The sequence below is a fragment of the Syngnathus acus genome, chromosome 9 (assembly GCF_901709675.1).
Source record: "Syngnathus acus chromosome 9, fSynAcu1.2, whole genome shotgun sequence".
Lineage (NCBI taxonomy): Eukaryota > Metazoa > Chordata > Actinopteri > Syngnathiformes > Syngnathidae > Syngnathus > Syngnathus acus.
Window position 1 is genome coordinate 16,508,866 of NC_051094.1, and position 27,525 is coordinate 16,536,390.

A 27,525-nucleotide genomic window follows, 5' to 3' on the forward strand; every position below is an offset into this window, starting at 1 on the left:
GACAAGCGGTACTGAAAATGGCTGGATATATATATATATATATATATATATATATATATATATACACGTATACATACACACACATTGAATACTTTCCATACACACTGTGCCTGCAATGTGTGTGTGTGTGTACGCACGCACACATTGATTGGCTGGCAATTAATCCTTCTTGCACAAAGTTATATAAATGAAATAAAATGGTGGACGATCAAATGACTGACTTAACATTTTGGTGTGGAATCCCTTGACTCATAATTGTTCACAGAATAAGGGTATTTTCATTTAGAAGAGTGAAAAACAATTAAGAAAATGAGACTGTCAGCTTGCGTCGAAAAAAGAAACTGCGTCAGTTTCTTAAGGCAAAGTAGGTCCAGTAGGTGTCGTGTAAGTAAAAACAAATACGACAACTCCACTTCCAGTGTAAATGTTTCTTTAACAATGTCACTGGCTGCAACTTTCAAAGTGTCATTTTTAAAATCTACAGCTGAATAAAAAAAAAAAATCCATGCAGCCCTTCTCCCAAAAACAATAAAAACAATAGTCCTTTACCCCACAGAGCCAGGGACAGTGTGTCAGCAGGAAACTGGTTAAAGTTTTGGAGCTCACTTCCAACTAAATGTTTGGAGTGACACAAGGGGGGCTAATTTCCTCCTGATGGTGATCCTCGCGTTTCTGTCTCTTGATTAGTGCCTTCCTTGTAGTCTATCAGCTCCAGTGGGTCGAAGAGCCTGAGACTGAAGGCCGCATAATACCTTTTGGAGAGGGCTTAGAGCCAAACCAAGACATCTGGAAAGCAAATGGGATTTACACAAAACAAACTGAGATGAATACCAAATATATGGAACTGCATCCAGCATTTACTTTTATCTGAGCTTTGTTCAGGAATTTTCAAATGAAATAAGTTGCAGTTGAAAACGACAAATAATAATGTAATTTAAGTAGTTGATTTCCATCACTTCTTGGATGACAAATTACTACAATTGACCCGTTTCTTAAAGATAAAATGTGGAAAATTATTTTTGATACTGACTTTATATTCCAGAGTTTGCTTTAACATGTCTTCTTCCTCGTGAGTAAAGTTCAGCAGCACAGACACAGCTCGTATTAGCTGATATGCCTAAAAACAAAAATAAGATATACACATAATTCTTAAATTAAATTTGACAAACCATTTAGAACAAGGAATGGTGACTTACCTCAGCCTCTCTGGATGACATGAATTTGAGAACAACATGCTTCAAGTATTCAAAGTTAATTTCTCTTAAGTCATTAAGGTCTGAGGTATTGGTCACTGTGGTGTTTGCAGTAGGAAGGCTTGGACTAGACACTGGTGGCAGTTCTGCAAAAACCATTTCTTGTTTTATGACCACACTTTCTGCTATCTTATCTTTTGCTTCCTCTTCTGGCTCAGGTTTCAGCTTCTATAGTGTGCAAATAAAGAATACAGAAAAATATCTTCAACTCTCAACAGAAAACAGTGAAATACTACATGTTATGTACAATCTGTTTCTTTTTCTCCAGAGCAAATGAATTTGACACAAACTTAACAAGTAGGCCAGCCTTATAAGGAATGACTGCATTGTTTTGAGTGGCATCTCAATGACACCTCCACTACTGCCCTCACACAATACGGAGTCGGGACGATGATGCAAGATAAAGCACTTTTACTAGATGTAACATAAGTATCTATATTATTATTGCGTGGGCATGGAGGATAGCACCTCTGGATTGGCAGACCAGGGTGGTGGTCCTGCTTTTTAATAAGGGGGACCGGAGGGTGTGTTCCAACAACAGAGGAATCACACTCCTCAGCCTCCCTGGTCAGGTGTATTTAGGGGTGCTGGCAAGGAGGATCCGTCAGGAGGTCGAATCTCAAATTCAGGAGGAGCAATGTGGTTTTTGTCCTGGCCATGGAACAGTGGATCAACTTTACACCCTCAGCAGAGTCCTTGAGGATGCATGGGAGTTCGCCCAACCTGTCTATGTGTGCTTTGTGGACTTGGGGAAGGCATCCAACTGTGTCCCTTGGGAGGTTCTGTGGAGGGTGCTTCGAGAATATGGGGAATCACCAATGTCAGAGTTTGGTCCGCATGGCGGGCAGTAAGTCCGATTTGCTTCCAGTCAGTGTTGGACTTTGTAACCAATTCTTTTCATAACTTTTATGGACAGAATTTTTGGCACAGGTTTGGTGACCTCAGTGTTGCATCTATGCTTTTTACTGATGAATTATTCAACCGATAATCTCGAACTCTCACTGGAGCAGTTGGGATGAAAATCACCACCTCCAAATCTGAGACCATGGTCCTCAGATGGAAAAGGGTGGAATGTCCTCTCTGAGATCAGTGCAGGAGTTCAAGTATTCTGGGGTCTTGTTCACGAGCGAGGGCAGGATGGCGCGTGAGAGCGAGAGCGTCTGCTGTATTGCAGACTATGTACCGGTCTGTCGTGGTGAAGTTGAGACGAAAGGTAAAGTTTGCGATTTACCGGTCAATCTTTGTATATTGCCACCCTCAGTCAAGAGTGAGTGATGACCGAAAGAACAAGATCCCTGAAACAAGCGGCCAAAATGAGTTTCCTCCACAAGGTGTCCGGGCTCTCTCTTAGCGATAGGGTGAGAAGCTTGGTCATCCAGGAGGGACTAAATAGCCAAGTCACGCTCATGCAAGCTCAGCTTGTTTAAAATCGCTATAGGTTTGTATAATTGCGTTAGTCTATGTGCAGAATGTAAGACTTTAATAATTTGGACTTTTATTTAGGAGTTGTGCTTTGTTGGGGGTTTCAGTCAGAGGAAAAAAACATTAAACTTATGTTTCTTACCAGTTCTTTTTGCAACGTTCTTTTTAGTTCTGCCATTCGCTGCTGGAGTTGTTTGATAGTCTGAAAGACAACAACAAACTTTCTTGACATGGTGGTTTCAATTACTCTCCATTTACTAAATATCATCAGCATGTTATCTTTATCATATTTGTTTCCATAAGGATACACTTGACAAGAGAGGAACAAGTCAACAGCAATAACTACTGAACGTGTGTTCCTGTTTGAAATTTGAATAAGTAGCGACATAATGAAAAGAATAATATTGTACCCTGTTTTTATCACTGAGCTGCTGCTCGAGCTCTTTGTTAACCTTCTGAATGTGATCTAGATCATCCACTGTCACGCTGCCATTGTGGTCCTCCTCGCACACTGCAGGGCTGTGGAGCTGTTCTGTCAGGGTCTCTACCTCCACCTCTAAATAGGAGATCTGTAAACCAACCAACATACATGCACACCCTGTAAGCAGGAAACTGTAAGCAGTTCCTGTAAATAGTATCTGGAGTCTCTGGCAGTTTTAAGGTATGCATGAATGTGAATTGAGTATAATGAACCCAATAGATAGGTACGAACCCGAGTCTGATAAGCATCTTGCAGTTGGTTCTGGCTAAGAAGCTCTTCTCGCAGGTGAGCTAACTGTGAGTCTTTGTCCAGCTCAATCTGCTCCCGTTGGGCCCGGAGCTGCTCAAGTTTGTCCTGCAGCTGGACGAATGATGCCTGCTGACTCTGCACCTCTGTAACAGGTTTTTAAACAGTGTATTTCCTTGAGAGACAAAATGTATCATAGCATATCGTTATTATTAGTGGTGTAAGTTTAACGTGTTAACGCCATTGATCCAACCCCCTTATAATGCCATGATTTTTTTAAATCATGCGATTAAAGCTTATTTTGGCCTAATAAAATGTATACTCTTTTTACGTAGTTTCCGCAGAAAAACTACAACGCCTCACCGGATCTTGCGAGACCGGAAACAAAAATTCTGCAAGCCAAACTGGTGACTTGTCTTGGCTTGTTGTGGAGAGATTTCATCCCTTTTTAGAAATAAAAGCATCATGGCGAGTGGTCTGTTCATTCTTTCTTGAGAAATCAGTAACAGGGTTAATATGGTGAATCAAAGTCAAAATCTGTTTTATTGTCAATTTCTTCACATGTACCAGACATAGGAAGGAATCAAGATTACGTTCCTCACTATCCAAATAACATATCAGTAATGTAGCAGTAAGAGAGACAGGGCATGACCATTTTTTTGCTGCTAAGTTCAAAACAAACTTTAAAAATTGTTTGTTGCACTTCTTTACATTTCATATGCATGTTATATTTTTTTATATTGCCCACATTTTGAATTCTTAGAATAGACTGTTGAGAGGTCCTTTGTGTGACTTTTTATCTAATTAAATAAAAAATGTGTCTGCATAAGAAAATCAACTGTCATCTTCATGTTAAGGGCATCAAAATGAGCTATAATGATGGATCAGAAATAAATATATAGAATGTGTGATTAACCATGAGTTAACAATAAAAATGTGATTAAATGCAATGAAATATTGTAATTGTTTTACAGCACCTAAGTGTACATATACACACACACACACACACACGCACGCGCACACACACACGTGTGTGTGTGTGTGTGTGTATATATATATATATATATATATATATATATATATATATATATATATATATATATCCTTAGTTGAAGAAATTTAGCCATAGTTCAGTACATGGTGATGAAATCCCACACAAACCTATGCTTGTTTAATGTGAGCTCAATGCACATTATCCAAGGAAGGACGTAATTAGCAGAAAGGAGTAACTGATTTGAGTTCCACATAAAACATGCTTTTTTATTTGTTCATGACTGCCAGTGAGTGAGCTTAGAGCAGGAGTTATGACTGCCAGTGAGTGAGTTTAGAGCAGGAGTGTTTAGACAGGAATATTCAATGGGAAGAAGGGCACAGTCAGCAAAGTACAGGAGCATGAGATTTCCTCTTCATTTTATTTTTAACGACATAATTCCTAATCCTAATCCTGATCATTATTGGGTCGATAGTTATTGTGGTATGTACCTTCATGTAGCCTTTGGATGTCTTTTTCTTTCAACATCAGCTTCTCACTGACGGTTGACAACTCCTGTTGTGATCTCTTAAGCGAAGTAGTCGACACTTCAACCTGAACTCAAGCACATAACATTCTACACTTCATGTAACAAACACACAGTATACCCATGAAATTGGAATAGGAAAACATGATGCATGATGCCAACAGACCTGTGTTTGTAGTTCTTCTCTCTGTCGCCTGCTTTCCTCTAGAGCTTTGGCGATTTCAGTGCTAACTGTCTGCCTGCCTTCCAACTCCACCTGCAACAGAGTGCGAGCAGTTTTTTTAATTTAGATTACCAAATTAATTTTTTTAAACACATAACCATTATACAATAGGTATTCCAATCATTAGCAGCTATGACCTTGCATTGTTCCAACTCTTCTATTTGCTGTTTCAGCGTGACATTTGCCTGATCTCGTTGCCTCTCAAGGTCAGCCTAGAGCAAGAAAAGTGATGGGAAAGAATTAGCCTCTTGTTTTAATATGATGGCCCACATCATCCATAATAAGACGACAGCTCTGAGAATATTGGTTCATCCCTGGCATTGGAACTAAACCCTGCAAGGCAGAAGGACCATGATCTCAGTTTTGTAATCTCATAATGAAACCCTCTTGTCCAGATTCAATCTGATGCTATTGTGGTTGGTCAAGTCATGCCCAATCCCATATAAAACTCTGACTTGCGTGCTGTACAAAAACAAATTTTCAGCGACAAGGAGAACTGACGATCAATCTGCCTACTGATGCAATAATGAAATGTTTGCTTTTTACATTCTATTTCTCTCCAGTGAGGAATAAAGTATGTATCTCTAGGAAGTGACAGCTTCACTGAGATACATACTTTATTACGAACTTATTCTTTATCTTATCTTACTATCTTTTCAGTATTCGTCAAAGCAGCCTGAAGAGAAACTGATTGCTTCTCGTTTTGCTTTCTTATGTGTTGTACATAGTGTACACATGCTTTTTGATGACGTGATTGGCCCATAATGAATGTGAATATGAACAGTATGTTCCATCACCATACCTGCTGTTGAAATGGTTAAACAAGCAACCTTTGTCAGGTAAATTATGTGACATTTGAATTAAATAACAAAACTGACTTTGCAAGATAACACACATATAGACAACAACTAATGGAATCATAAAATAAATAAATGCAGAGTGCGTGACATCATATCCAATACAGATAATATGGTATACAATTCGCTTTTCTGGTTTTGTGCAAATTGGCAGCCCTGGTTTCACAGGTTCCAGTAAACGGCCAAGCATGAATTTAAAAAAATATTAACCCGTCAAAAAATGGAAAAATAAAGGCACACTCATCCAAAATCAACAGTTTTATCCAGAGGTGGGCAAATCATCACCATAGAAATCTGGTTCAAGATGGCTGCTAAAACTTGGTTTATGTTTGACATATTTACGCTCCCTGCGCAAATGAGATGTGCGGAATCTCAAATGTTTTGCAGCCTTTCATACTCTGCGCAGAATGCCACAGAGTGCAGTCGATATTCTCCCAGACGATAGAAGGCAGTAAAAAGTGTCTACTGTATATGAACAACACTTCACCCACTATAGAAGTACAAAACAACGAAATTTTATTTTATTTTTTATTCAATAAACTATTGTTAACAGTTTGGGGTGAACGGTCTATATACAGTTAACATAAATGAAAACAAAAAATTGGGCAGTAGGATACAGTATCTTCCGCAATGCTGTCTGCAAGGGAGATTCCGCATGGTTCGAAAATCTCAGCAGGTACGCGGAGAGGCGTGATTGTCGAAATGCCGTCATTTTTTTGTGTGGCTTCTACACATTGCGCCAGTGGAGCATAGTACTGTCAGACACTGGCAGTGGTAATGTACTTTCTTGCCGCTGTCGTGCCCTTTCAGTCGGTTTCGTGGCCGTATGTCCCTCACACACAGATTTATTAAATATATAAGACAGACTGCTGAGCATCAACAAATGCAGTAGTATGTTTTAGCAAAGACAAACAACTCTCATGTGAGTACACGTGCCAACTTGAGTTGGGAATTAATAAGTGCGTGGTCACTGGCGGTTTTAGCTCATTGCCTCGCTTCAACTCTTGTACACGTATTTGAACAGCAGATAAAAAAGTTTTTATTTATTTATTTATTCATTTATTTATTTATTTTAATGATGAAATAATTGATATTTTTTTGGACTGAAAATAAAATAAAAAAAATAAAGCACAAACCTTATAACTGAATTGGAACATGATGATATAATGTAATTTTTTTTTTCCTTTTCGGGACCGGTGCTTTAAAAACATCGTAGAGAAAAAGTTTGGTAAAAATCGACACGATCGAACAATGAAACTCCTCCTCACCCACCCCACGAGACGAATGGTTGCTCGTCCGCGAAAACCTTGGACTTTAATGAACCGGTGCCATGGTGGAAAAAAGGTTAAGGGTTAAGGTTAATGCAATAAAATTGGTGCTTTGGAGGAGGGTTTACATTTTCCAAACCTTAATAGTTAGAACTATTGAGAATTTTTAAAAGTTTACCATTGTGTCTTGCATTCTGCATATATCTGTTTGTAAAGCGGTGATAGTCTCCTCCAGTCTGTTTGTCTTCTCAAGACTCTGCTGCTGCAACAAACACATCTGCTGATCCAAAAAGGCTTTGTTTGCACTCCACTCTCCTTTCTGAAAAACAAAATGCAGCACTTGTAGTGTTGACAAAATTATTGATACACATCCTTAAAAAAAAAAAAGTTAAAGTCAAAGTCCCAATGATCGTCACACACACATCTGGGTGTGGTGAAATGTGTCCTCTGCATTTAACCCATCCCCGTGTGATTTTAATCCATCCCCTTGGGGAGAGGGGAGCAGTGAGCACTGCAGCAGCGGTGCCGCGCTCGGGAATCAGTTTGGCGATCTAACCCCCCAATTCCGACCCTTAATGCTGAGTGCCAAGCAGGGAGGCAAATGGGTCCCATTTTTATAGTCTTTGGTATGACCCGGCCGGGGTTTGAACCCACAACCTTCCAGTCTCAGGGCGGACACTCTACCACTAGGCCACTGAGCTGGTTCCTGTAACCGATTACAGCATAATACTAATTTGTCATGGTATTGATACTACGGTGCGCATCCTCACAGTATTTGCCGTGCGCACTCTGTCAGGCAATCCTCACTATAACCTCACTTGCAGTTTCATGTTCTCCTGTATGGCCAGTGAGGCAACGGCAGGAAGGCTAAACCAGCCAGTCTTGTTTGAACATGAAACTCCGCACTATTGAGTATTTTCCTGGGTATCGATATTATGTTTGAAATTTAAATACAACCCTGACCACTTGATAGATCGTTTTGTAAACTGAGTAAAAATAAGGCGGTGAATCTATCTTTTCTTTCTTTTTCCCTTGTCGCATATACTATGATAAAAAGCAAAGACTCAAGGCTACAATGCCGTAAAAAAGTATTTGCCTACTTCTCATGTTCTCATTTAAAAAGAAGAATCACTTCTCTCATGTACAGCATACAGTGTTCACATCTAACATTTTAAATTTTTTTTCGTATTCTCATTATAATTAAGAGGAGAGTTTATTTGCAACTTGTGTGACAAGTCTAACTGTGTGGGTGGTCAAAATCATGTTTTGTGTGTATAATTAACAGTTACAAAATTAAGCTCAGAATATGACAATGTCGACTTTGTAGAATTACAACTAACCAATTTTTCTGTCTGCTGTTCTTTCACTTCAATCTGCTGCTGTGCACTCTTAAGTCGATCACAACTTTCTTGGACCTGCTGCTCCAGGGTTGCTATCTGGAAAAAAACAGCACAATAATATTATAGAAGGCAACATTTTAACAACACAGAGTTTGCAGTTCAATAAAATTTATATTTCTAGGGGAGTCGGCTGAGTTGGAAGTTTTATTGTCTTCATTTTTTTTAAGGAAAGCTGATAACTCTCATGACTCATCTTCAGCACTTTAAATCCCACATTTCACCATGATTTTAAAACCCAAGTGTACAATACTTTTTTTTCACAACATATGGAAATCATAATTACAAAAGGAAGCTGTATGTTGACAACACATAGTTCAATAAAATTTAAAATTCTTAAGTGTGTTGGGTATTTTTTTCTGGATGTCCTTGCTCACTTGTGTGTCTGTTCTGTCTCGATAGGACCTTGAGGATTCATCTTTATGTCGGAGAAGTGTCTGCAGCTCTGTAATGCTGCATGTCATTTTGGATATCTGAGATCAGACAGACAAAAAACATTTAGTGAGCTGGAGAAGAGTTTGCGGTAAAACAATGCATTGTGGTCTATAATCAACAATTGAACATCGATGGTCACTACTTTGTCAAGTGCGCTGTGGTTAATTTTGAATGCCCTACATTTATGCTCCCTAGACATTCGGACACCTCTACAAAATGGCATAACCCCTTAATAGTGGACTATGCAGTAATTCCTTGTTTACCGCGGATAATTGGTTCCAAGACCACCCGCAATATGTGAAAATCCGCGAAGTAGTGTCACCCTCCCATTTTTAACATACATACATTTTTTGAGTATCAATAAGTGTATATTAAACCATATAAGTGCATATGTTATCAGAACATTAAATAATAGTTTCAAACGTAAATACTATATTAATACATAGTATAAATGACACACAAAATAATGTATAAATAATATAAATCAATATGATGCGTGTGTGTGTGTGCGTGTGTGAGACAAATGTAGCTGTAGCTAAAGTATGCATAATTAAATGTTTTTAGAACTCTTTTATTATTATAACAACTTTTTTTATAACAAGGTACAAGTGTACATACTGTCAATATGTTTTTAGAACTTTTATTATTATAACTTTTTTATAGCAAGGTACAACACTGTAAATATGTTTTTAGAACTCTTATTATTACAAACAACTTTTTTTTATAAAAAGGTACAAGTGTACATACTGCAATTGTGTGGGCACTCCCTGCCTTCTGCTGGCATGTGGGCAACGTTCATGCCATCATTTCTCAATTTAGAAGTTTTATTTTGAATTTTTGATGTTTTTTTTAATTTGGAAAAAAAAATTTGCGATGTACTGAAGCCGCGATGAATGAACCGCGACATAGCGAGGGATTACTGTTTAGGGAATAGAGTGCAAATTCGGACACAGCACATGTCTTGCAGCAGGAACACATGGAAAACCCGCAGGCGGGACTGTGGCCCTTGAGGTCTGGAGCAATATCTATATTAAGCGGAATGGTAAATTATATTTTCTATTATTTTCTCTCTTTCCTTCAATGCCAGTCTTTCCAAATGTGTCTTTACATGGAACTTTTCTATGGTAAGAAAAAGATTGGGAAATGCTCCTGTATGTGGAATGATGTTATTGATTAATCAACTTTGACTTCACTTTTATTACATTAAAAAAAATTCAGGACAACCGTGAATGTTGGGAAGTAGATCCGAAATATAATAAAACTTGCCAAACTAATGACAGGAGTATCTGGTTGTGGCTATCCAAGATGGGACAAACTGAAAGTACAGTAATCCCTCGTTTATCTCGGGATAATTGGTTCCAAGACCACCCACAATATGTGAAAATCTGCAAAGTAGTGTCACCCTCTCATTTTTGACAGACATACATTTTTTGTGTATCAAGAAATGTATATTAAACCATATAAGTGCATATGTTATCATTAGAACGTTACAAAATAGTTTCAAACATGTAAATACTATCTTAATAGTATTCCAGTGGTGCAAAATGGCAATTTGGTGCCCTAGACCAGGGGTCGGGAACCTATGGCTCGCGAGCCAGATATGGCTCTTTTGGTGACTGCGTATGGCTCGTGGACAAATCTGACATTTGTTTACACAATTTAAGTCATAAATAATTTTTGTTATATTATCAAAGTAAAAAATAGACCCACTGAAATCAAAATGTTAAATTAGCTTTCAAAATATAAAATATTATCACGTTTGCAATCCATCCCATCTGTTTTCTACCGCTGAAATCCACGGTTGCGTCCTATCAGCCAATCCCAGCTGCCCTTCGGTGTACAGAAGGGTGACGCCAGGTCGGACGAAAAAGCGTGATTTTTATTGGACAATCCGGTGCCTACGGGGTCGTGAGAGGTAAAATTCCATCCGCTTTATTTAAAATTTCAGCTAGCTAGCTGGTGTGTGCCAGGCAAGCAAGAAAGATGGCGAAGAGAAAAAAAGATGACGATTACCGAACATTTCTGAGTGAGTGGATCGTAGAATTCGCATTTGTAGAGAGAGGAGGCTCTGCTACGTGTCTCATATGCAATGACAAAATTGCATCAATGAAACGCTCCAATATCAAGCGATACAGGGCGCTTGCGTGGAGCACACACACATATGTTGAGCTCTTGTTTTGTGAAATAAAGAGTCGGTTACCAAACCCACGATTGCCTGGTACTTTGGTAACGCTACAATATAGATCTGTGTTATATAGTTATATACTAGATCTGACGACGAGGCTGACGACGAGGCTGACGACGAGGCTGACGTCAGCGGCGCACGTAGGTCCGGAGTCAACAGCTGGTTTTTTTGTTTTTTTATTGACACAGAAGATGAACATTCCGATGGATTTAATGATTTGGAGTGACACGGATGGTCCGTTAAAATTGTTGTTTATATTACATTTATTTGATATATTTAGTCTGACGTCAGCGGTGCACATAGTTCCGGCGTCAACAGCTGTGTGTGTTTTTTTTTTTTTTTTTTTTTGACACAGAGGATGAATATTCCGATGGATTTAATGATTTGGAGTGACACGGATGGTTCGTTAAAATTGTTGTTTATATTACATTTATTTGATATATCTAGTCTGACGTCACGTAGTTCCGGCGTCAACAGCTGTGTTTTTTTTTTGGTTTTTTTTTACACAGAGGATTAATATTCCGCTGGATTTAATGATTTGGAGTGACACGTATGGTTCGATAAAATTGTTTTTTATATTATTGTTATTTGATATACTTAGTCTGACGTCAGCGGGCCTGTGGAATAATTTGAACTGCAACTGACGACGAGGCCGAAGTCAGCGGCGCGCTGCACACGCGGCGTTGTTTACAGAAAGGACGACGAATTTGATCGATGGATTTAATGATTTGGAGTGACAGATGGTTCGATAAACGTGTTATTTATGTTATAGTTATTTGAATAACTGTTAATGTTACGTCAGGCCCGTTCTCAGCTCCTCATTTGTGTTTATGTCACGTTAGCATACCGTATCGTTTAAGCCTGTTGTTGCTGGTTCATGTCTGACATTGGTGTTGGATTTTGTCAAATAAATTTCGCCCAAAATGCGACTTAAACTCCAGTGCGACTTACATATGTTTTTTTTCCTCTTCATTGTGCATTTTATGGCTGATGCGACTTGTACTCCGGAGCGACTTTTAGTCCGAAAAATACGGTACATGCATTGTATTTAGCCTATCGTTTTTTTTTTTTTTTTTTTTTTTTTTTTTTTTTTTTTTAATGGTATGGCTCTCACGGTAAATTATTTTTTTTAAATGGGCATTTATGACTCTGTCCGCCAAAAAGGTTCCCGACCCTTGCCCTAGACCCTCAAATCTTGACTGGGCTTCCTCAATTCCTTGTGAAATATTTTGAGTCAATTCCTTCCAATATTTTGAGAAGTCCTTATAACATATTCTGTATTTTTCTGTAACAATGTATTGAATATACTTGCAAGAATATACAGTGGAGCCTCGGTTTTCGAACGTCCCGGTTCTCGAACAAATCAGTATTCGAACAAAAAATTCGAGATTCTTTTGCTTCGGATGTCGGACGGAATTTGGTTGTCGAACCTCGCGAGATGAGCCGAGAGGACCCGCTTGCCAACTGACTCCGTTCGTTATTACATTCTCGTTACTCTGAGGATTCCATCAACTCTAATCATTCCTCCAAAGGAAGCAAGTGGGAGCAGTAAAGCCATCCTAAAACACAAAGACGCTCCTAAAGCAATGCAACAGTGAGCGCCCGGCGCACTGCGGTTGTGCGATCGGACCAGATTAAGCTCCCTGCGCACTGAGGTCCACTTAAATTTTGGAAAGTACATCAGGACTTTAAAAATATTTTCAAAATTTTAGCGACCGCTCTGTCACAATAATGCGACCAGCGTGGTGCAGTTGCGCGGTCGGCGACTCGCGACAGTTGCGCGTTCGGCGGTGCGCTGCAGTTGCGCAATCGGACAAAAGTGCACAAATGAAAAAATGCTTAAAAAAGGCGGGTTTTTTTGCTTGGAACCGATCAAATTTTTTCCATTATTTGTAATGGGAAAACAGCTTTCTGGAACGGATTGTGGTCAAAAACCGAGGCTCCACTGTATTTGCATTGTATTAAAGAGACAGCAACAGTCGTGTGAACCAAGGATCATAGAATTTCATCAGCACCTGTGCCTCGAAGGAGCTGACTCTATCAGCATGAATGGTCCGAAATTCGAGTAGTTCTGTTCTGGTCTCTTCCAGTCTTTGCTCGAGACTGGACCTCTGCATAAGCAAAACCAGATATAATCAATGAGCTTACTCTGGCAGATTGCAAGCCTTCATTAATACAGTGAGGCTAATTTAGTTTGCTTTTTTAACTCACCTCCTGAAGAAGCTCAAGTAGATGGTCATCCTGGCTCAGGTTTCCTTGCAATTGCCTCTCTAAGGTGTTCACTTTCTTCTGAAGATGCCCCAACATGCGCTCCTTGTCCTCCTCTGTCACAGCAGCCTAATCAATTCAAGAAATCATGTTCAAATATACACTATATGAATTCCTACATTCAACCTATTAAAATAAATGCTGTTGCATAAAGAGCTAGATAATGCATCGATTACTTCAGTAAAGACTTAAAGTTGTTCGACAAGTAAATTTGTTTGTTCTTTTACCTTTTGTTGTTTTGACTTCAAGGTATTATATTCGGTCTGAAGATCCTGAAGGGACCTCTCTGAAAACGACAGCATACTCTGTGACTGAAAGATAAAAATGTCGAGTTTGAGTGGGCTATTCATAATAAATAACAGTTAAAACATGAAAAGACTTGAGAAATTCAGACTGACCCTCTGCATGTCTGCTGAGACCTGTTGGATAGCCAACTGTAGCTTCTGGTTTTGTCCCTCCAAATCACCAATTTTCTTTTCTGTCTCTTCTCTGAGCAGTAGCAGTTCCTCTCTGCATAAATCAAGTTTTGTTACAACATACTAAGGGTGTAACAAACAATGACGTTCAACCAAATTGGTTTTTAATTTTAAATATGCGTATGCATCAACTCAAACTGAATAATTCCACTTCAAAATATATCGATATGTATCGCATCGTGGTTCATTGGACAGAATTGAAACATTTCAAGTTCATTGTTACATGTTACATGAAAGAAAGAAAAAAAAACTCATTTAGAACCAAATCAAATTGTTCTACTTTGATGACTAAATCATGTCATATTGTAAATGGTATTTTATTGGATACCCCTGCAACATATATATCCAAACCAATGCGGATGATTCAAATAATCTTTTCAGAATCCATACATTGTTTGGTGTTCATATCAAATTCGAATTATTGATTTTTCTGTTATCACCCTGCTGTATATTTTTTTGTGCATAAACACTAAAGTGTAATGCAGTGACTTTACAAACAATTAATGAATTTGGGAATTTTTGCTAAGACTTACAAACAGTGCATTTGACTACAGGTGTTCAGACTTTTGATTAATGGCTTTACATTTATAAAATCTTGTTTTTGAATTATGATTTAGATTTTGAACTAAATGATTTAGTTATGGTCCAACTCTATATTTGAAAAGAGACTTCGCTCAAATCCAAACTTACAGAAACTGAGTGGGCATTGATCCTAAACTGGATGAGTGAAAAGCAATTGTGTGAACTACAACACTACTCCTTCCCTATGCTGAGCTCCTGACCATAAATAAACAAGTGAAGCATAAAATCAAAATGTGCCTTTTTACCGTTCTATTTCCAGCTCAGCTGTGCATTTGGAGCTCTCCTCAAGTTGATTTTGTAAAGCTTGAAGTTTCCCCTGAGATTCGGAAAGCCTCTGCTTCGTAGAATGAAGTTCAGCCTCCTGCTGCTGTAGGTCCCGTTCATGCTGACTGAGCTGTTCTTCCTTTCTCAGCAACTGGTAGACAACAGGCGATGACAAACAAGCAAGCTTAGATGTAAACCTACAATTATAGTCTGTGTTTGCAGTTCCGAAACAAGGCAAAAAAGCTTTTTGTCATTTATTTGTTAAAGTTATCATCATGACCGGACTACTGTACACTGAGCTGCCAGCCTATAGAAATTCACTTTCTGAAATTTTTTTCAGGATTTTCATATATTTCAAATTCTGTCAGGGACCTTACTGCTACTCTAGGAAAATAACTAAAATTTGCCTTAAATAGTAATTGGAGAAGATTTTTACATGGACTAGATTGTCACAAACATCAGACATGCAGCGGTGATACAACAATCGGGGCTTTAAGAAAGATGCCATCGCTGGACTCCCTGTTCAACACGCGATAGGCTCAATGTATTAATATCGATATCGTCGGCCGGACGATTTTGATGAATTCTAAGCAGATTCCGAGCTGCGCTGACGTGTATAGTGGATGTCATTGTATTTCATTCATATGTATTGCACGCACGCATGCACGCACGCACGCACGCACGCACGCACGCACGCACGCACGCACGCACGCACGCACGCACGCACGCACGCACGCACGCACGCACACCAACCATGTGTTTGACTTTAGCAATTTCTTGTTGCTGATATCCCTCCAGTTCATCCACATCATCCCTCTTCTGGAAGAGTGTCAAGCTTTGCTCCATCATCTCATCAAGTCTTGCTGATAAGGCAGTCTTCTCCTAAACAAACACATGCAGGTTGAGCCTTCTAATCTTGGAAATGATGATGTGAAGTAAAATAATGAATTACAGTGTTACCTCGCCAATTCGCGCTTCACCTTTTGCGAACGCGCTACTTTGCGGGTTTATAAGTGACGGTGTTTATACGCTGATTGCGCGGGGCTTGCCTCTGAGCAATGTGCGTCATTGCGGACAAGCCTACAAACGAGGCCGGACAACCATGTGCAACATGGACTGTTTATTTAGGGAATGCGAGAAGAGGAAAAGGGTGGCTGGAACGCTTGCAGAGCAGGTGCACGAGGCGACTGACGAGCTGGTCAGCGAGCTCGCGTTGTGCGTTGCGGTGGCATCTTGTTACACAGAGGATCAGGCAAACAGGGATCAGGTGGTCGGTGTGTATGTGTCAAGGCAGACAACCAGCCAGGCGTACCACTACACAGCGGATCAGGCAAACTGGAATCAGGTGGCAGGCGTGCGTGTGTCAAAGCAGACAAAACGCCAATGACTGACCGGCGACGAACGGTGTCTATATACACGCCTTAATCAGTGGGTAACACGGTACAGGTGGTGGCGATCAGCGCCGAATAGAACACGTAGTTCTGTATTGATGACGCACGCCCCCGAGGTCTAGCGCGGAGGGCGCGTTTGCTGGCCAGCAGGGCGAGACCGGAGACATGACACAGCCGTCCACCAAGGAAAAATGCACCACCGTGCGGAAAGAGTTGGGACAACGGCAATGAGCGCTTATAGCACGGGGCGTGCCTCTGAACAATGAAGTGAGGACAAGCATGTGGAGAAGGAGTTGGGACACGTGACAATATCACGTGTTTGTTCTTCTATTTACTGTAAAGGTACAATATATGCACAGAACAGTGTGGGAATGTTTTTTAAGGGAATGGGGAAGGTTTATGACGCGTATTGGGGAGGGTTAAAAAGCTTTAATATTGTGTACTTGGCAAGAATGAAGCAGGAGATTCATGCACAACCACCTCAGTGGCCTAGTGGTAGAGTGTCCGCCCTAAGACTAGAAGGTTGTGGGTTCAAACCCGGGCCGGGTCATACCAAAGACTATAAAAAGGGGACCCATTGCCTCCCTGCTTGGCACTCAGCATTAAGGGTTGGAATTGGGGGGTTAGATCACCAAATGATTCCCGAGCGCGGCACCGCTGCTGCTCACTGCTCCCCTCTCCCCCAGGGGATGGATCAAAATCACACAGGGATGGGTTAAAGTTAAAGTTAAGTTAAAGTCCCAATGATCGTCACACACACATCTGGGTGTGGTGAAATTTGTCCTCTGCATTTAACCCATCCCCGTGTGATTTAAATGCAGAGGACAAATTTCACCACACCCAGATGTGTGTGTGACGATCATTGGGACTTTAAGTTTTTTTAACTTTAACCGTGACTCACTTTGATTTCGCTATACGTAATTCTGAGGTTGGACACTTTGCGTTGCTTGGCAAGGTAAACCACTCTTCTAATTGACTTACAATACAACCATGCTCTAGCGGCCAACAAGAAACACTATGTGTTGCAAAGTTCAATACATTGGTATTTAAATTTCTAAATTATGCATATATTGTTTCTATTTTCGAATTTTGTTTTTTCACGGGTGGTTCTGGAACGCATCTCCCACAAAAAACGAGGGCTCACTGTATTCAAAAACAAGATGATCACAACACAACGCTTACCTTTTCCACTACAGCCAACTTCTCCATCCATTCCTGTCGGTAAAGTATAGACAACAACGATGTCAGACCACAATAATGTGACTAATTAGAGTTCCATGAAAATTTATTCACACCCTTCCCGATTTCAGACTTTTTTTTTCCAAATCCCATTTTAAGTGTTTCGGATCATCAAGACAATTTGAATACATAACAAAGCAATTAAATGTCCCCCTTCTTAAACCGGAGTTTTTGGAAAGCCAAGTAAGCTAAGAAGAGAGAGAGAGAGAGAGCGAGAGAGAGAGAGCGAGAGGTCAACTACATTTCCACCGTAGTGTACATGTACGTCAGATGTACATTTACCTGGTCCTTTTTGTCCAGGGCTAGAGTCATTCCCTCTGCCATTTTAGCTCTGCTCGCCTGGTGTAACTCATTCTGCTCTTGAAGTTTTTTTATGGAAGCTACGCAGAAAAGGTGAGATAAAGTAAAACAAAGAGCACATGTAAAACGAATGAACGACAGAGATATAACTTGAGTGCAAGCAGGAAGCAAATCTAAAACAGCAACAGCCAAACAGCAGAAACAGTTACCGTATTTGAAAAGTGAATGTATTAGTATTATGAAATCCAAAGCAAAGGCTGACAAATGCGTGCCTTGTCCACACTTAATGCTGGCCTGTGATATTGCTGACAGTAGTGTGGCAATGTCTTATACAACCATGACATCAGTATAATGTGGTGGGGGAGAGCAGCATGAGAAAAGCTATGGTGCCACTAAAATGTTTGGGGCAATTATTTTGATTTTGTGAGAAGACAATGCAGATAGTAGACTGATCCTGATCATGCAGAAATTGCTTTAATTGAGTTCCTTTCACACACGAGCGATTATAGACCAAATTATTACGGCAATGTGAATTGTCTGGAGCAACCCTAACTCCGACCTTATTTGATATTAGCAAAAGAAATACACCAGGATATCTGATATCATTCATCCTACACACACAAACAGAATAAGATATCCCATTAGCCCTCGTAAAAATATATTTTTGTTTGCAAATAATTTGCATTTAATATGAAAAAATGACTACCGTATTTTCCGCCCTAAAAGGCGCACCTAAAAACCAAAAATTTTCTCAAAAGCCGACAGTGCGCCTTATAGGCCAGTGCGCCTTATATATGGATCAATTGATGAATTTGTTGATCCATACTGGTTGTACACAGTGCTCTGCCAAAATGTTTCAGTACGTTTTAGTACGACTAGTAAATTACAAGGTCGCATCGCTTCCCAACATTACGGCAACTGTAGTCAGGGGGCGTCACCGAATAGCTGTTGTACCCGCGAGGCTATTTCATTTAAAAATAGGCTGCTCTGTTAATGTTTCGAGTAAATCTACGGATCGATATGGAAGGGAAACATAGGTAAGTAGTACCAATGCGTTAGATCGAACTTTAGTCAGTTCCGATCATTTTATAGGAGATCGTTTGAGAAACGCGATTGTTTACACTTTGCTGAGGCTCATGGGAGATTGCGAGCTGAGGCTCGTGAGACTTTGTGGATGGCTAATGCTATTGCGATAGCTGCTATACGTACCAGGCTATTTCATGTCAAAATAGGCTGCTCTGTTAATGTTTCGAGTAAATCTACGGATCGATATGGAAGGGAAAGATAGGTAAGTAGTACCAATGCGTTAGATCGAACTTTAGTCAGTTCCGATCATTTTATAGGAGATCGTTTGAGAAACGCGATTGTTTACAGAGGGCTCGTTGGTTATTGGCTAGTGGGTGCATACCGCAACCCTAGTCAACCTCAGTTTGATGCAGTATAGCTTCTATTTCATGCGCCTTATAATCCGGTGCGCCTTATATATGGACAAAGTTTTAAAATGGGCCGTTCATTGAAGGTGCGCCTTATAACCCGGTGCGCCTTTTAGGGCGGAAAATACGGTATTTTGTTTCAGAATCCATGGAATCTTTCAAAAAATTCAGACTGACTCAGATTCTTTTGGCATCGAACCTCAGCAGCAATAGCCTGTGAGATTTTGCTGATGTATCTCAACAACCAAAATACGTTGCTATTGCAATCCGGGGGTCATGGCAGTGTCAAGAATGTAGAATCAATGTGGATTTGGTCTATTTAAGGCTGGGGTCTTAAGCTTTTGATCAGCAGAAGAACAGTCTATTTCAGTTTGGTGTTTGCAATAAGTGGCTGACTCTAATCTTTTTTGGGTCCCACTACCCTTTCCTTCTTTTCACATTTTTAAGCTGTACAGAACACACAGAACCATATGATCCAACAATGCAAAATCCCAATTCTTGCAAAAATGTATCTTAAAAATTTGATCGAGTAAATTTTTAACTGAATCAATTGCAGCCAATTAATTTTACTTTTTCTTTGTTTTTTGTTTTTTTTACATTTATTGAATTGATGCGTTGTTTTTTCTAATAGATTGAATATCAGACTTTCAACTGACACCCCGTGGCATGGGAAAAAATGCTATGTTTGGAGCATTTAGCTCCGACTACATCTGAACGTATTTGTGAGTACGGTTGAACGTATTTGCCAATCAAAATGTTTTTACACCGCATTGATAGGCCAAGGCAATAAACTAAGAGCTATTTCTAATGTACAAATACATGCATCTATCTATCTATCTATCTATCTATCTATCTATCTATCTATCTATCTATCTATCTATCTATCTATCTATCTATCTATCTATCTATCTATCTATCTATCTATCTATCTATCTATCTATCGTATATAGTATATATATATATATGTAAATGTATATACGTATGTATGTATTTATGTATGTAAGTGCAATATATCTCACCATTGCTTACGAGAGAATCAAATTGTTGAAAAGGTCACTATTTTGCTCTGGTCTATATCTTGATGGATCTCATTTATTCATCATTACTTTTACAAATTGATTCAACTGCTCTTTTCCCACCATTTCATCGTTTTCATTATCACGTATACTTGTGTAGGTCCACTTTTTTTGTTTTGAAAATCACACTAATGAATAGATTCCAATTGAATTGTCCATTACAACAATAATAAAGGCTATAGTAGTGTTTCTATTTTAATACTGAGACTCAGTCGAGCAAATGGATTTTAAACCACACTTTGGACATTACTACGAGTTGCCTCACTCAGAAAAATACATTTGAGTTGTCGAAGGCACAAATGGACTGACATGTTCGCAGGCTGTCTACATTTTTAACAAGATGAGAACAGCCAACAAAGCACTTGAATTAGAAGCAAACTTGCTAACTTGTCTCTAAAGGAACCGGCAAAAGAGAACAAAGCCCTGCAGACTGTATGCTTACACACTGGCTCATGATCACACATTAATGCAGCACTCAGAGGGCTTGCTCACCTTTAAATCTTAACACAATGTGGCACACAAAAAAGCAATGATTAAATCAAAGCATGCAAAGCACCGCTTGCCCATAGCCATTTTTTCCCCCAGAATATTAACTTAAAACAAATTGCCACAATAAAAAGATCTGGGGTTTCCAGATTCTTCAACACGACCACAGAAAGCAACTACAAACTAGCATTTGATAGTAATACATCAAATGTAAGAACTAATTTTGAAGAAAAGGGATGAAGCCGTGAATTGGTTAATACAGCTGATCAACAGATAAAGAAAAGTAGCTCACTGGTTGGGAGGGAGCGAAAGGAGAGGTACGTACAATCCTGATGGTTTTCTAATGCAATTTCAAGCTTCTCCTTGGTCTTCTGCATTATTCGCAGCTGCTCAGCGTAGTCTAGTGTCGTTGGGACACAGGGAGATGAAATGGAATATCAATGGCGCGCGCGCAAACAGGAACAGCATGATGGAGAGGAGAAGGGAACAAAAGGAGAAAACAAAAGGGAAAATGTGATTGACAAATAATGAAAAATAAACCTACCAATTATTTTCTTATATGAGAAAATTATTATTGTATCTTCTTCAATCTTCTTTTTGAGTCAGCAGGTTTATTATAATGACAATGACGATTAATACAATAGAACAGTATTAAAATTGCGGCACCCACGTTTCAACTCGGTCATATCCTACCACGTCTGCGTTACTGTACATCACCAGCAGAGCATTTGAACCTTGGGGGTCTTGTCTACTGTATGTCTTTCAAACTGACTATGTTTATCAGAATGACTGAGACCTGGCTAGATTCTTGAGCAAGTTCAAATTGGTCTCCTCATGGGATTTGCTTTTATTCTGTTCGCTTTTTACTAGGGGTGTAACGGTTTTGAACCGAACCGGAAAACCACAGTTCAAAGTACTTTGGTTCAACTACATGTCATCCTGAACCGTGGTTTGGCCGGGCACGTCATAATTGCGAGGAGCACTTGAATGCAGCATAACATCGCACGCACGAGTTGATGGATAAATCTGAACTATAACTAATAAATAAAACATTAACTATTGTTACTTCGGGCGGCTCGTTGGGGCACTGGGTAGCACTGGGTAGCACGTCCGCCTCGCAGTTAGGAGGGTACGGGTTCGATTCCACCTCTGGCTCTCCCTGTGTGGAGTTTGCATGTTCTCCCCGTGTCGGCGTGGGTTTTCTCCGGGCACTCCGGTTTCCTCCCACATCCCAAAAACACGCTTGGTAGGCCGATTGAGCACTCCAAATTGTCCCTAGGTGTGAGTGCGAGGGGATGGTTGTTCGTCTCTGTGTGCCCTGCGATTGGCTGGCAACCAGTTCAGGGTGTCCCCCGCCTACTGCCCGATGACGGCTGGGATAGGCTCCAGCACGCCCGCAACCCCTGTGGGGACGAAGCGGTACAGAATATGGATGGATGGATATTGTTACTTCGTACTCGTTCATTCCCGGGAGGCAGAGCATGCTCCTCTCACGACCTGCAGCTTGTATTTATTCTTCAGTTTGCATTTTATAAGTTTAATTTATTAAGTGTAACAAGTGTTTAGAAGAACGGAAACCATTTTGGGATAGTAGCTTGTAACTGAAAAACTTTCATGTAGTTATTAGACAATGTTCCATCGTGCTTGTTTGCTGCTTGTTTGCAGGCTTCTGACAGCGTATTTATTCTTCATTTTACATTTTAAAAGTTAAATTTAGCAAGTGTAACAAATATTTAGAAGGAAGAGAACTGTTTGGGGGCCGGAGTGGGCTCGTAACATCGTAATAGAGGGGTAATTCCTTGGAAAAAAAAAAAAAGGAAAAATATATAAAATAATAATATCAACCTCTACTCCATAGATTTCACTTATCACGGGCATTTTTTGGAATATAACACCCCCCCCCCCCGATAATTGAGGGAACACTAATTACCTATCGCGAAACCTCAGAGACAAGAATGATCAATTATGCCATCTGCTGAAGACACACAAAGACACGAGAACACACATACAGCAAACATGCATCACTTTTCAAACACTATTTCTTCTTGTCCAACATCTGCTGTTGGCTATGTAAAGATGCAAAATGGTTTTCAGACAAATAATCGATGAACTAACAGGACAAAACAAGAATATGCTGTGGCAGGAGGGGTATGAGTTGACTGCTTTTGTAGAAGTACACATTTCACAGTAAACCTTTTTTGGTATCTATGGCATACTCTACTGTACAGAAATGTGGGTCATTAGAAGCAATTGAGATTTGTTCATTTGCACATCCTTTTTTTAAGCCATGGAAAGCTGAATTTCATATTAAAACTGACATTAGAGGTGTTCTTAGTTCAAATACAAAGTCATCCACCATGAACCTTATATCTCAAAAAAGAAATCATGCTGGCACAAAACTAAGCAAGCAGGTTTTCTTCCATCCATTTTTTAATACTGCTAGGTGAATGGATGTTTCAGGTCTTTTGCGCATAAGACACCCAGGCGACCTGCCTAACAAATTTTCTTGAACTGGACTTTTGAACTCTTGTTGAATTTCCCTGATTTTGGGTATTGTCGTATTTACAAGCTTCTCCTTTAACCTTCATTTCAAGACCTGCCTCCTCATGTAAACATTGACTGAATGTCCCACCTGATAGCTTTCCTTCTAGTTTTCGGATCTGATGATTCCTCCTTAGGAGTTGAGCAGGCAGGTCATCCCTGGAGCTGCTCCCGTCAGATGCCTGTGGACAGAGAGACAATAAGCTATTGTATATGAATGTGAGCAGTAGTTCTAAAGAATTCAAAGACCACTCCAATGCCTACTTGTTCCACATTCAGACTTACAATTTCTAAAATAGCAAACAACCTTTAATTTAAATAAATGTTATCAACACATGCGTGGTTCAATATAGCGCCATGTATCACTTGGCATCAACGCTTGGACAACTCAAAATAATTTATGTCGGTTCAGTTCCGTGTGTACTGCAGGGTGCAGTCTTACAAATATGGCTTCCACTGCCGGAGAAAACGATAACTATGATAATGCTAGGTAGTAGCATTAGCACAGAGAACTGTCATCATAAACATATTTACCTGGAACAATATAGCCCATTCAAAGCAACATTTCAAGACGTTAACATAAAAAATACAATATATACACAAACAGATAAGTAGTAGAAAGAGTTTTTTTTTTTTTATCAGTGTTCAAAGTAACATTACGTAATGAAGAGCTTAATGTTACATTTCTGGACTCAGGTTACATTATCCTGATGGATGGCAAACACTGAATGGTAGTGTCCAGCCCTTTAAGTCATCATTGTTGTTTAGAAATGTCACGCCCACCATGTGACTTGTTACTATTTCACAAGTGTTATTATAACAAAAATATGAATAAAAAAAGGGCTACTTTGGAAAACGTACTTTTTAATTGATTGTAGACAAATGTCTGGGGCTTTTGGGGTCCCGCCCACACTCTTCAATGGTAAAATTATACACAAAAGTAAATATTTGAGAGCTTTTTCTGAAAATGTGGCTGTGAGCAAGACATCGTGATTTTTTTTTCAGATTAAGACACAAACAATGGGACTACTTTTCCCCCTGTTATTTGAATTATAGTATTACAAGTTGGACCTGATCTGCAAGGACTCACTGAGTGAGGGCGAAGGAAGCAGCAAATCCGCTAGTTGCCCATGTCAGCCAAAACAGCCAAACTAGCTAGCATGTGCAAAGCGCAATAAAAAATAAACTCCAACGGGCACAGTCATTACTGGTCGCAAATAGTTTTTCTTAGCCCAAAGATATTTTGAGCATGTTCAAATAAATTCAGGTGGAAAAGCCATCTGTATTTTATCCAGCTCAGAGGGCCGCAAATTGCCACTTGGTGTCAATTTAAATGGACATCACAATGCCTCAGCGTTCAAGTAACAACCATCACGGCTGATCTGTTTTCTGAGTTTGGTCATGTGACATTGGCAAGCTGAGCTCTTTGATGTCCTTTTCAATTGACTGCAGAATGGCCACATCCTGAGAAAGTGGTGGACTAACATACTATTGTCAACATTTTTTTTTCTTGATTTCCTCTTCAACAACAACATTATGAACCAATGAACCATTAAAAAGACAACAACTTACAAAGTCATCTCCTGAGTCTGCCCCCACTGAAGTGATGGATTCCTTGCTGATGGTACGGGGTAATCGAACGCCACTCCGTGGGGCTGTGGCTGCCTCTTCTGCAAGCTTTTTCTTCAGCTTGGCAAACATGTCTATATGAGCGGCGAATTCCTTAACAGAAGCTCCTAGAGAGTATGGAACACCATACAGAGCAGGGAATTCATTGCTTCTTTGCGTAACAAACACCTGAACATCTGCAGGTGCCCTTAAATGAAGAAGACCTTCGTATTTTCATTTTGCAAAATCTGGGGAGGAAAAGAGAAACAGATGTTTCTCTCAAATGTCAAATCTGACAACACTTTCCACAAAACATACATCTTTTTGCCAAGTATAACAGGAAGGTCAACTAATCAGACTGCAATAAGTGAAGCAATTTTGAATGACCAGCACCATGCAAACATAACGGTACATATTTTAATCTATTCCATAATACATTGAAAAGATTAAATGGGCACTGTGGCTTCTGAACCATGCCTGTGTTAACATTGTGTAACATTTTATAAAGTAAATCTGACTAATTAATCATCTTTAACACGCTATACAATGAACTGAAACAGATATCTGAGTTCTGAATGACGGCAACAAGGATCTTCTGAAATAACTTTAGAAAAAGGTCTGAAGAATGTGTTGATTTTGTTTCAGTAAGCACATCTCATTACTGCCTGTTTTATGTGATGTGTTCTGATGTATTGTTATTTGATGTTATATAAAGCACTTCGATACGGTCACAGCTGTTGTGAAAGCGAACATAAATAAAGATGGATTGTATTATAGCATGAGTTTCTGTTCAGATTTACACAGGTGACAGCTTTGGCTTTGTTGTTGGGATTTTGTTGGTCATTCTCAGAAACGAATACGTCGGATGTGTACAATGTGGCAAGATTGTTAAAGTGTTCGACAAAAAGCTATCCGCCTCTCGCAAACACGGTCATACGCTAGTCATAACAATGAAAGTTAACGTTGCAACCATCAGGTGAGCTTAGCAATTGTTAGCTTGTTAGCTCTTTCGAGTGGACTTTCTCTTACCATAACAATTCCAAATTTACTTCGTGAGTCTTCTACTCGTGTCTACTGCTGTTGCCTTGTCCGTTACGCGGAAAAATGTCTTTACGGCCGTCTCCAAGTCGTTGCTTTTTCCTCTGTCAAGCTAGCCAACCCAGGACGGTGAGCTACACGTAATCGCCCAACACAGATGACCGATGACATCACGACTGCGCCTCCAGTTTTTGAAGAGGGGCGTGGAAAAGAACAAGGATGCCGCGCCTTCTATCGGTGAGAAAGGTAAGCGCGGCATTCGCTGACTCTTGTATTCATTCGGCTTTCTACTTAGAAGTTGCAGCGACATGGCGGAAAAATGTACAATACAGTATTTAATACAAGTCGAAATTAAAAAGTATTGTTATTTAAATGGATTCAAGATAAAATACAACAGCACAGAAATAAGGGAGTTCCTCTTCTTCGGCCCTCAGCATCCCATTAGTCCCAATCAGGTAAGTAAACAAGAATAAAATGTCCTATGGCAGCAATGAGCCCGCTTAACAAGGTAATACGGAAGAGGTTTAGACGACACGCTTACATTTTATGAACAATGAAAAAAGGTTATGCAACTTTATCGATGCTACTGCTTTGGGTTGCATCTTTACAATATCTGCTAATGGGAATTTATAGCACTGAAGGAGCATGGGTTGCAAATTACATTACTATGCACAACAGTGTACATGGCGTTAAATTTGTTTTGCTACCAGATATTCTGAAACTCTTTGATTCTCTGGATTGATGTTTAATATTGTTAATTTAAACAATATATTCTTATTGCATGTGGTGTACGGAGGCGACTGGTCATTTATTTTCAAAGAAAAGCCACGCTTTGGGCTCATATGCCACCGGCCCATTGCACACCTGCATCGTATGTGTCTTCACACACTGGTTTGACGGTGTTATGACTAGGGACGTAATCAGAAATTTTGAGGAGGGTGAGCCTGAAAAAATTTAGGGGGGCAACTTGCCAGAGGAAAAAAATCAATATAATATCAAATAATGCCGAGCAGAAACATCCATCCATCCATCCTAAGTCTGCGCGCCTATCAGAGAGACAGGCCAGGCCACTCAGGCCAGGAGCATGTGAAGAGGAAAAGACGATTGGTTTATAGCAATTAACACCCGCCCCCACAGTCCGTGTCAACCACACAGAGCGCGTGTGGAGGAAGGGCTGTGTTACGTATGTATGTCAGGTGCCGGCTGCTGTGGTGTGTAGCTAGCTAGCGGTGCAAGCGAGGATAATGGACTTCGAACGTGATAAAAAGAAGAGGAAAGGCGGTGCGGAGACGGACAAAAAAAGAAAGGAGGAAGAGGCGGCCAAATGCAGAAAAGTTACGGATTTATTCAGCCCCCCCCCCCCCCCCCCACACACACACACACGGTGCCATTAAAAACTGTGTGCCCGCGCGTGTATGCATGCCAGTTTGCATGTGTTCTGTGCATATGTGCCGCTGACCTGTTGGAATTTCACACCTCGTAAAACAAAGCTACAGAATCATCTCCGTGACTATCAGTTCCGCTACGCTCGCTGGCTGG

At 39.9% G+C, this 27,525-nt stretch overlaps 1 protein-coding gene across 5 annotated transcripts; it reads right to left on the reverse strand.

Moving 5' to 3' along the window:
• Positions 1-233: 233 nt before the first annotated feature.
• On the reverse strand, positions 234-26,169 carry golga1 (golgin A1). Of its 5 annotated transcripts, none has more exons than XM_037259467.1 (24): positions 25,978-26,168; positions 24,913-25,196; positions 23,432-23,522; positions 21,125-21,199; positions 17,787-17,884; positions 17,448-17,480; positions 15,628-15,756; positions 14,856-15,025; positions 13,951-14,062; positions 13,780-13,863; positions 13,496-13,621; positions 13,300-13,395; positions 9,042-9,137; positions 8,608-8,703; positions 7,446-7,586; positions 5,280-5,354; positions 5,086-5,175; positions 4,885-4,987; positions 3,388-3,548; positions 3,086-3,244; positions 2,818-2,877; positions 1,197-1,421; positions 1,031-1,117; positions 234-786 (listed from the first exon to the last, which is right to left on the reverse strand). In XM_037259467.1, the coding sequence occupies exons 2-24, from the start codon at positions 25,039-25,041 to the stop codon at positions 706-708; spliced, it is 2,517 nt and encodes an 838-aa protein (XP_037115362.1). In that variant the 5' UTR covers positions 25,042-25,196; positions 25,978-26,168; the 3' UTR covers positions 234-705. The 5 variants fall into 5 exon arrangements, with proteins under 5 accessions (XP_037115362.1, XP_037115360.1, XP_037115363.1 ...); XM_037259465.1 differs by having other exon boundaries at positions 21,092-21,199; XM_037259468.1 differs by lacking the exon at positions 5,280-5,354 and having other exon boundaries at positions 21,092-21,199; positions 25,978-26,169.
• Positions 26,170-27,525: the final 1,356 nt, after the last annotated feature.